The sequence below is a fragment of the Nannobrachium achirus genome (assembly GCF_963921795.1).
Source record: "Nannobrachium achirus genome assembly, chromosome: 5".
In the NCBI taxonomy this organism is placed as follows: Eukaryota; Metazoa; Chordata; class Actinopteri; order Myctophiformes; family Myctophidae; genus Nannobrachium; species Nannobrachium achirus.
In genome coordinates, this window is record NC_137814.1 from 29,408,414 (window position 1) to 29,419,770 (window position 11,357).

Genomic DNA, 11,357 nt, shown 5'->3' on the forward strand with positions numbered 1-11,357 from the left:
TGGATAGTTTACCTGGACTAATATTTCTAGGGCAAATGCACTGCTTTATTCTAGTGACTGTGTGTACCGTATGTGTTCCATATGAATGGATTGTCTGCATAGAATAGGAGTATGCACATGGGTGCATGCATGAATCCATTGGTGCTTCCATGTGCATGCATGAGTGAGCAATTGTGTGTGCGTGTGTGTGTGTGCGTGTGCGCGTGTGCGTGTGCGTGTGTGTGTGTGTGTGTGTGTGTGTGTGTGCGCGTGCGCGTGCTTGTGCGTGTGTGTGTGTGTGTGTGTGTGTGTGTGTGTGTGTGTGTGTGTGTGTGTGTGTGTGTGTGTGTGTGTGTGTATGGGGGAGGGGGGGGGGTTACACTAATGAACATTAAGCACAGGAAGGGTTCCAAAAATGTATACCAATGGAGTTACCTCTGGACTTGTCCCATATTAGAAGTGAGCTAATCTACGCACTGTGGCGGAATGGATTGATGTGTAACGGAGCACAAAATCATTATGTAATGTCAACATGATGAGGGTGCTGTTGTCAATCATACACAGGATGTCATTGGCTTGAATCTGATTCCTAAAACGGAATGCCCTCAGTCAACCCCTCTTTTAATGCAGCTCCCACCATAGACTGTTTAATAAAACATAAATGGATAACAGAAAGTCGTACCCACTTGCCAGCATACCAATTCTGGAGAGGGAACATTTGGAAAAAAATAGCAGATCTACAAGCTCACAACACGGTGTGAGCTTGGAGATCAGGTATTTTAAGCGAAGAGATTTGGTGTAGATGGAAAAAAGTGGTCCAAGTACGGTTGTAACTCAGATCCGTTTTACTGAGAATAGTTGGTTTAAGTTGTTAAAGTATATTGTTTTGTAAAATTAAATGAAAATGTGTCCACTGTCCATCTACAGAGAGCTACCGCAGGGCTTCGAAGAACAACCCCTGAACTCACTGACGGTAGCCACGACAGCAGTAGCCCCGGCAACAGTAACCCTGTCAACGGCTCTCCCAATCCCACACACCCAACCGAAACTGTTGCTGTGGCGATGAGCTCATCACCACTGCCGCAAGGATCCGAAACGGACGAACTGATTGGCTGCCGCAGCCAGGAAACAGAACGGCTCCAATACCCAGAAGGCCATGGGGCATGGGAGCCAATCACTGATGAGCTGAATGAAGTAGAGAGGGAGGAGGAGAAGGAGGAAGAGGAGGATTTAAAAAGAGTTGAGTGCGGTTTCCTACTGAAACCACAAGGAGTGGAGAAAGGAAGACAGACAGGGGGAGCTAGCAAAGGAACACAGGACATGAAAGGAGGTGAAGAAGAGAAAGGAGGAGAAGAGGGAACGGTAAAAGGCAACAGAGAACAAACAGACAGCTGTGTTTCGTCTTCTGATGGTCAACTGTTCCCTTTGGCAGGGCAGCAGCAGGCGTCTGGCCCAAAGCCGTCAGAGCAGCTCGCAGTTCCTGCGGCCATGTTGGAGGACAGAGACGACCTCAGCGACTGCCTCAAGGCAGAGCTGGCTATCGTGTCATCAGACAGCGATGCCGGGGAGGACTACCTCAACATGTCGAAACCCTGTGACATCACCAACCAGGAAGGAGTAAGCAGAGGACTGTCAACACTCAACAGCGCTTACGGAGGTGACGGAAAGGATTGGGAGAAGGTGGTGTGGTTCGGAAAGGAGGATTGGAGGGGAGAAGAGAGGGAGGAGGACAGGGATGAGGAGGCAGACAGATTTGAGCAGCTGGAGGAGGAGGTGATGAGAGAAGATAAGGAGGAGGAGAGGATGAAAGAGGAGGAGAGAGAGGACGAGGCACACATCGAGATGGATGAGGAGGAAAGGAGGAGGGATCTCTATGTACGTTCTCCTTCGGTGAGTTCCACAGCCAGCTCCACCGACCCGGACAAGAAGGTAAGGCTGACCCTCGCCCAGTGATAATTAATAATGTTAATGTTAATGTTGAATTAGTCTTACAGAAAACAAGAAATACAGATTTCAAACATGTAAAAAAACATTTATTCTATCCCAGTGGAACTGGGTGGTCCCCTCAGGAGGCTTAAGCTGGTTGCACACTGCTGCGTTTTTCGTTGCGAAATGCGTTTTTCAGGGCAAGGAGAGAGAGAGAGATAGAGAGAGCAAGGGACCGAGTGGTGCGCAAAACGGGCGGCAGTGTGCAAACGTGACTGACATAACGTGAGGTTGATTTTTTTATTCACGCGCTCCGAAATTCACCCCGATATTCGGCCCGAAAAACGCAGCAGTGTGCAACCACCTATAGAGTGTGCAATGTGGTAATGCATATTTTAATCACTATATTGTCTCCTCTCTGAGAGTGGTATACCTTTTTATTTCCTGCATGCGCCTGGATAAGTGTGTGGTTGACATTTATGAGGCACCATTATTACCATGCTCTCTTTCTAACAATTGCTGTGTCTGTTGGGAAAGGTCCCTGCAGACGTCTGTGTGCAGGAGACCAGTGGCGAGAACATCAACTCGGAACACGTGGACTTCCTGTTGGCGCGGCAGCAGTGGAGGAAGATGGAAGAGGAGGTGAAGGGATGGCCCATCCCCAAGCCAGGGATGACACGTCAGGGGAGTTTTCGGGGGACCCACAGCTCGCTGTACCCACCGACACGCAGCCCCCGTCTCAAACACAAGTAAGAGATGTGATGTACAGTAACTGAAAACACATTTTGAGTTACAAGCTTTAAAGGCTTTTTATTTCCTCTTCACATTGTTGAGAGAGTCATATTTTCAAGGTTTAAAGCTAGATTTCTTGATCAGTGATGTTAAAAATAGTTTGATTGTAATTTGATCTTCTGCTGACAACCCTGCCCTTGGCTCCAATTAACATTATACCGGTATATAGGTCAGGGGAAAATGTCTGGTTTGGATTGGAACAGTCTGCACAGTAGTTAACCAACCTACGAAATTCTGGGTGATTTCGGCTATGACTATCGTTACACTATAGTGCATTCAGTACACGTAGGCCTTTTTTTGCATTGGATTGTATTGTCTTGAGACCAACATGATACCACCATTATTTTTCCTTTCATACTGTAGGGAGGTCCCTCAACCCAACAGACAACCTCCCCTCTCCTCAACCCTCTCTCCCAATTCAGAGGACTCTGGTCTGGATGACTCCTCATACCGCAGTCACCAAGACGAGACAGAGACCGCCGTGGAGAGAGAGATCAGACTCACTCTAGAGAGAGAAGAGAGACATCGCAGAGAGAGGGGAAGGGTTGCACAGGGACTGCCAGTACCCAGGTATGGAGAACTCAGACAGACAGACAGACAGACAGAAAGAAAGAGTAGGTGTTTGTATGTGTGTGTGTGTGTGTGTGTGTGTGTGTGTGTGTGTGTGTGTGTGTGTGTGTGTGTGTGTGTGTGTGTGTGTGTGTGTGTGTGTGTGTGTGTGTGTGTGTGTGTGTGTGTGTGTGTGTGTGTGTCACTTACATATTTACATGCACAATAATCATTCAGTCAACCCCCATCTAAGGCAACGTGGACATTATCAAAATAGTCATGTGCCTTACCATACCTCAATTGTAGGTTATTAATTACAGTAAGGATAACCTGATTATGCCAACAGTTACATTTCTGTACAATGTTTTGATTAATTGTGGTTGTCTACACAGTCTCCCAAGGCCAACTGTGGGTTATTAGAAAAAGATGGGCCATGTTGTAGTATGATGAATGGTAAATGCTATATTGCCCTTTTCTATAGGACCCATTCATTCACACACCAAAGGCGGAGGGAACCTTGCAAGCTGCCAACCTGCTTGTCTGGTGCAATTAGAGTGTTTTGCTTAGCAATTCAGTAACTTGCTGAGGAACACTTTGGTACGATGCCACAAGAAAAGAACCTTCTGGTTCCTAGGGCCAGATGGCCACACTATCTCCTGAGCAACAGCTGCCTTTAATAGTTCATCATTTAATGAGATTTGGCATAACAAAATTACCATGTAAGCACCGTAGCCTGATTTCTTTCAGTTTGTTTTAATCATGTGTATAAAATGACCGGATAGATTCAGGACAAAAGCCAACATGGGAAGCAACTGATAACTAATTCCCAGTAAATGTAAGTGCTAGATGTATGGAACGCCAATGACATTCAGACCCTACAAACTGAAAAAAAAAAAAAAAAAAAAAAAAGAAATCCCACACATAATTCTACAGTAAATTCATGCGGAAACAGGTGGATATATTATTATATTGGTGACATGCTTTGAATAGGTTATTAACTTTTTCACCTTTTCCGCTTCAGACCTGCCAGCCTGCAGACGGGGCGATCACCTCCCCGCCCGCCAGCTTGCCGCACCCCCACCCTGTCCATCTCTCCTTCCCCCTCTCCCTCCTCCACCTCTTCCCTACCGCGACCCCTCTATCATGAGATGACAGCCAACAATGTCATCATCTTGGAGCCGGACTCTGCCTCCAGGACCCGCCTTCTTTCACCAGGCGGCTTCTCCGACCGGTCAGCGGTCAGCCTGGACGCCATGTCCGCCAACATTGTCGTTGTCGAGACCTCCAATCTGATCATCCGCAGCGCGTCAGAGTTTTGCTTGAACTCAGCGCCGATATCGGTGGAACCGCAGGAGAGCACCTTCTCCTCCAACCCTTTCTTCAAACTACGTTCGCTGAGCAGCCAATCGCTGGTGGAGCAGGAGATTCGTGTGGTGAAACAGAGAGAGGAGGAGTGGAGGAGGCAGAGGGAGGAAGAGTGGAGGAAGAAGAGGAGGGAAGAAGAGTGGAAAAGAGTGCAGGAGAAATATGATACGGTGCTGGTATCTCCTGGGATGACTGATAACGGTAACTATAACAGTATGTATTATTCACTACACTCAATAGAGGGTATGCACATGCATAAAATGAATGGCAAATCGAGTGGCAAAGTGAGTGGCTCAGTGAGTTTAATATTGTTTAATGTCATTTAATGCAATCAGATAGGAATTTTCTGTTTGGATGTACGGTATGGGCAGTCAAGGCAAGAAATTTGTTTTTTGCCACTCACTATAGGCATTCCCACATAACTTCCGGGTATGATGATGATGTCACTCACATACCTTCTAGCCATCAACCATTTGAGAAATATGTGTTGTTTGATATCCCACACAGGAGACCTGGGTTTGAATCTTGGGTAGAACATAAAATGTAAAGATTGCAGCTTACTTCACCTCTATATTTTAAACAATGGTAATTCAAAAAATATATAATAATAAAAAAACTGTATGCCATTTTACACAATTCAATCTTATGAAAATGTAGCTACTCAGAATACAAAACATAGTTGAGGGAAAATGTTATATTTAATTCTTATCTCAGTATTTACTTTCTCTCTGCCCTACCTTGTCCCTGTCTGACTGAAACTGTCTGTCCCACCACCCTGGTGTAAATGCATGGTAGGTGAGGTCTCAGACAGAAGCGTCTCCTCACCTCCCTCCCCCTCCAGGACCCGCAAAATGGAAAGATCCAGCCTGTCCTGTGACCTCAAGGTAGGATCCCACTGTTGAACATGCATGCATATTGACAAACACATTCTCAAACACAAACGCACAGTAACCTTTATTCAAAGAAACTACCAGTTGAAAGTTGATAAAGCGGCACTCCCCAAAAAATGCAAGTGCACATTTCTTGTTTAAAGGCTAAGGCGTTTTGGCCTCAGCCTGGCTCAGAGCAAAGTGTGCAATAACAACAATAATGTCTCAGATTTATATAGTGCTTTTTAAGTACCCAAAGACCCAAAGATATGAACGTCCTACATCCAAGCATTGAGTAAAACACCACATACAGATGTAAGAAGCACAAGGCAACACAGTTTACAAAAGAAAATAAAAATTGCACGTGTTTTGCCTATACCCTTAGCCTACTGCTATTGCAGCTGATCAAGTGTAAGGCGAAACACAAATAAACGTAAAGTAAAGTGGCTGAGTAAACATCGAAATGACGGAGAAAAAAGATATTGGGGAAGTGCCCATTCATTACCTTTATAGACCCTAACTATTTTCACAATGTCTAGAGTATCCATTCATTCATTCATTCATTCATTTTAATATACCTATTCATTTGTCATTTTCACTTCAATCACTCTAATTTGTCCATTTGGGAACTGATTGATTTTTTAATCAGTTCGAGACTGATTAAGTTGCTAATGCATTCAGTTCACAGCCTAGCAGATATGTACTGTATCAATAGTGTATTTGATTTATTCATCAATTCATCTTCCTGCATCTGTTATTCTATCTGCCATTCATCTATCAATTAATTTATCCACCCCTGTTTCAATTCATTCATCCCCCACTCCCTATGCATCCATCCATCCATCCATCCATGTTGAATCCAGTGGTTCAGCTGAATCTTCCCTCCCCACCCAGTTTTCACCGGCCCTCATGTTACCACAACGACCAAACGCTATGGCGCGGCGATGGGAGGCCAGCCTTCAAGCCAATCAGAAGCAAGAATGAACGGAACTCCCAGGTGGACCCGCTCAAAAGCCAGAATGGAAATGCACATCTTCCTTCCCTACTTCCTATAATTCAAATACCAATGTTTATATAAAAGAAGGTTTTATTGCGTTCTTTCTAGAATGAGTGAGTACATTGAGTCTGGAATTCCACGTGACGAGGAATTGTACTATTATTATGTTGTGATTTGACTGGACCTCAGGAGGAGAAAAACAAGACGGGGTCTAATAACGGATCTATGGATCTCATGTTGATGATGTCATGTTGATGACGTCAGTCTTGCCCAAATATGGAGGGACAGCGGGACGGTCGATCTGGGATTATGAATTCACAAAATTAATGTAAAGATTATTCAGACAAAAAAGAAACACAGTATGTGGAAATATTCAGGGATTTACTTCTTGGCCAACTGGCAGTGTGCACAAGACATATGGTGCTGATCGGCCGAGTAGTTAGTGTGTGGTCCCCTACTGTAGGTGCCATGGCATAAAAAATAATTTATTCCGTTTGTAGGGCCAACCTGGAAAATATACAGTATAGATTAGGAACCCCTGCCACAAGCAGCAATTGTGATGATTGAAACAGTTGTTTCAACTTTAAAGGGGAAGACCACCCATTTTCAATATTGAAATACATCATTAATATACCTTAGAGGAGTTGTATGGAAATAGAAAAAAAGTTCCCCCTCTTCTGTGTTGCCTAGAACTGGAGGATTGATTTTGGGGTTTGTATTGTAAAGTACAATGTGTGATGTCATCAAATTTCCACACAACTCCTCTAAGGTATATTAATGACATAGTTCAATATTGAAAATGGGTGGTTTTCCCCTTTAACAGTGTCTGGAAATATCGACACTTCAAAGGTTAACACAGCATTTCAATCAAATGTAATGATTTTTGTAGTCTAGAGCTTTGAGGTGGTTCATGGTTGACCTAAGTTTTCAGTCTTTGATAGCCATGAAACAGATCAAAATAGTAAATAGATGTAATGCCAAGTAATGGTAATAGGTGCAGAATATTCGAGTTTGAGGGAGAAAATAACAAAGCAGGATGACAGTGTGCAGTAATTTAATGTTCAATATTTCAAGCACTTTGTTTTCCAGATGTTTGAGGTTTAGGCTACTGTAAAAATCTTAATTTTAAATATTGATATGTATGTATTGCAGCCTCTTTAGTGCAATGATCTTTTTCTATAAATGTAATTTACACTGGCCTTCTGTATTTAAATAAACCAACATTTGTAGGGGATCAAGAAGTGATCAGAGTCAGACAGCATACGTTTATTATATGTGGTTATTTACATATGTAAAAAAAGGGGAGGGGAAAAAAAGCTTTTTAATATCAGTTCTTTGAAACACTTTTTTTGATGTGGATGTTAACCCAGACATTGAAAATCGCTGCTCATAGGAGGTTTTAATAAGCCATTAATGAATTTAAGAGATTGAGAGAGTGGTAGGTGACAGGCCTGCTCCACAGACAGTGAGTGCAGTAAGTGGTTCTATATGTGAACTGATCTTTAGATGCCTTGTACAGATGATGAACAGACATGGTATTATGATGCCCATTGCAAATTGTATGGTCATTTTATATACAGTAGAACTTGGGTTATTATTTATGACCCTGCTGTCTGACTGTCTGATGACTTGACACTTCAGAGTGAATATCTTAATACAGTTGGTGAAGATCTGGTGAAAATGTCTATATATTTTTATGTCCCATCTTGCTTCCTAAAAAGAAATATTTATCATATTGTATTTTTTATTGGATATAGTAATATAGTATTTATAAACCAAGCAATGACCTGATAGTTGTGTTCTTATACAAGAGAGAGAGAGAGAGAGATGTTAAAATGCTTCTAATTTATTTATTGCAAGTTGTTTTAAAGTATTTTGTTGGAATAACCATTTTAAATTCTAGGCCTGCCATGTTTTGTGTTGTTTTAGGGCTTACTCATTAGCCTGCTTTTTACACCAGGGCCAAGTGTTAACCAGAGCTACCTCACTAGCGTGGTTTCCACAGAATGGCCAGCTTTTCACCCTGCTGTTAATAAACTGCATTCAAGTCAACTCAGTAATTGGAGTTCTTCCACAAACAGATACAGTAGTAGTACAAGTTGAATAGCAAGGTAACAAAAAACCAATGGCATTATTTCTCTGTTTCAATATTAAACTACTGTTTTGATAGCACTATACGCTTTTAGTTGTCTGCACTATTGTTGTAGAGTAGACCATGATGTAAGTCTCAGCGTAGCCTAGCATGTGGGCTGCCAGCTACCAGCCCACGCAGTGTTGATATAGTGTACTGTACAGTATCTAGCCTTTGTCATGTCATGTTGTTTGTAACATTTCTGAGATGTCTTGAATGCAGCGTAATGGCTAAGACTGGAGCAAGGGGTTCACCGTTCATTTCAGCATGGCATCATTGTAGTACACTAGACAGGTAGCACATATTACACTACTATAATATTGTATGCTCAATGTTGACCCTGTTATTTCATTACAGTAGTGATTTTGGGTTCACAACTGTCATTGTAGCTACTGTATTATGCCTATTTGTGCTTGGATAGAATTATGATGAATCACTACTGCTAAACATTTAACTAACCTTTTTGTTATGTATACAGGGTAATGAGTTTTCTTTTAATCTCTCCTTTTCTGTATTGATGATGTGATGTCATGTTGTGGTGGTCTGCCACTGCTGACTGAATATAGAGGAAATACTGGGTGACACCGCAGTACTTGCTAGGACATTCTGTATGGACTCATGTAGCCAGTTTAGTGAATTTCTGGGTTTCTCTTCAATAGTCACTTTATTATGCTTCTGTTGTAATTTATTTACCTTCAGCTGGAATAATTTATAATTGCCAAATTAAACGTCCAGTGATTACACCAACAAGAGTGTGAGTCATATGTATTCACGGCCTATAACAAATAAAAGGTTGCACAACTCAACCTTCTGACTATTACATGATACTGTACTTTTAGGCTACATGCTTTTTGGGTGGTGGTGTACTGTACACAGGCCATGGCATGCAGTTGCTCAGTATTGATTCGTTTCACATTAAAAGTTTCCATGCCGTAGAGGGGAGTCTGTCCTGAATGCAATTATTGCACAGTTCAAATCAGTCTGTGTCAAGTCACCATTTACCATTGCGATTCCCTATTGGGAAGTGGAAGAGGTATGATGGTGCCATGATAACAGCCTTTCTCTAAATGTTGAAAATAAAAATCATTGTTGATGTAAAAAGGATCAGAGTAACACTCCTAATGGGATGGGACATCTGTTAAAATTGTTTTAGATAGTTTTATATTTCTTTGTTCTGAATCTATATCTCACACACCCTCAAATGGTTCTCACAATTCCAAGTGCATCCTCAAGAAAACACAGTCTGTAGCCTACTTTCGTCTGGAGGACTGCAGACTGCTTCAAGGGACTGTAAAGACAGCAGCAAAAAGTATTATAACTACCACAACTTCATAACTTTTACACCACTTGCTTCAAAAGGTAAGCCCAAAACATCCTTAAGGATACTAGCCAGCCACCCTACTCATGTTCTGTTCTCACGCCTTCTATTTGTAACGAACATCAAAACACACACATCACCCGTCTCAGTAACAGTTTATTTCCACATACAGGTTGCTGAACAACCAAAGGCACTGCACATTGTTGTTGTATATTATGTAAGGTTATCCTGTACTGTATATTGCATAATTTCTTATGTACTGTGCTAATAATTTCTTATGTTCACTGTTAGGTGTAATGTCTAACACAATGTGTAATGTGCCGGAAAGATTGGAGAATCCGATGGAAGCTTGTCTGAGGACGACCGAGAGATAATGTCTTATCAGGTGTAATAGCTAGTGTGAAGAGCTGACTTGGGACAAAGTTATTCATCTTCGGCCTTATGATTTGTCCTGACAGTCTCAAGAATCAAGAACCAAGATGGCCACCATGGCCTTATATTTATTGTTATTGGTTGGTTGGTTGGTTGGTTGGTTAGTATAGCTGGTTAGCTGGCTCTATGACACAAGCTCACCTTATGTCTATGTGTGCAACCGAGGCTTGATATCTGCTTGACTACAGATCTGTGTGTTTCATGTTCTCCCGTGATGTAATACTTACTCTCTGACTCGTAATTGATCGGGAATTCCTTATCAATCAGTGCATTGTGAACTCTATGTACCGGTAGGTCTGCACTATTGTTTTTGTTGGTTTGGGATGGTCCAAGCTGGCAGCATATGGCAGCTTATGCTTTCTCTTAATGATATGGACATGTCAAGTGAAGTCATGATATCACAGTGTTGTTAAACAGGCCTAAGATATGGTGGTTCATATGATTATTCCACTTGCTTTATGGGGGGACGGGGGTATGTTGTCTGTTCAAATGATCAGCTCCTCTTCAATCCTCAATTGGACAGCTGTGACTGACAGGAGAGAATATGCATGCACGCACGCACGCACACACACGTATACGCACACACACGTATACGCACACACGCACGCACGCGCACGCACGCGCACGCACGCACGCACGCACGCACGCACGCACGCACACACACACACACACACACACACACACACACACACACACACACACACAGAGCCATCAGCATAAACATATACCGGTATAACTGTACCTCCATGTGGTTTCCGTCAGTCGGACAACTAGTCTTAACTAATTGGGTGGAGATGACTGCCCGTGTTCTATTGTTCTATTATTGTTATTAGAAGATTAAAGTTAAATGATAGATTAATGTTATCATCACATCTGAAAGACTAATAACTGGCCCATCATCAATTACACGACAAACACCTACCAAACTTAGTACTGTTAGTAATTGGTTGTGTAATAGTAGGCCGGAGGACTGTTTGTCCCTTTGCTTCAACATTGATT

At 42.5% G+C, this 11,357-nt stretch overlaps 1 protein-coding gene across 1 annotated transcript; it reads left to right on the plus strand.

The window, feature by feature from the left end:
* The first annotated feature begins 1,229 nt into the window (after nucleotides 1-1,229).
* Nucleotides 1,230-8,181, plus strand: LOC308285772 (uncharacterized protein). The gene is made up of 6 exons (XM_080726638.1): nucleotides 1,230-1,908; nucleotides 2,443-2,654; nucleotides 3,061-3,267; nucleotides 4,268-4,812; nucleotides 5,407-5,495; nucleotides 6,344-8,181. Exons 1-6 carry the CDS (start codon nucleotides 1,300-1,302, stop codon nucleotides 6,353-6,355), a joined length of 1,674 nt encoding a protein of 557 aa, XP_080582764.1. The 5' UTR covers nucleotides 1,230-1,299; the 3' UTR covers nucleotides 6,356-8,181.
* The last annotated feature ends 3,176 nt before the right edge of the window (nucleotides 8,182-11,357 follow it).

What these genes read in the sequence shown, in the direction of transcription:
- LOC308285772 (XM_080726638.1), top strand. Translation starts at nt 1,300, where the DNA reads ATGAAAGGAGGTGAAGAAGAGAAAGGAGGAGAAGAGGGAACGGTAAAA. An exon ending in CCACCGACCCGGACAAGAAG is followed by an intron (nt 1,909 to 2,442) that starts GTAAGGCTGACC and finishes CTGTTGGGAAAG; the next exon opens with GTCCCTGCAGACGTCTGTGT. An exon ending in AGCCCCCGTCTCAAACACAA is followed by an intron (nt 2,655 to 3,060) that starts GTAAGAGATGTG and finishes TTCATACTGTAG; the next exon opens with GGAGGTCCCTCAACCCAACA.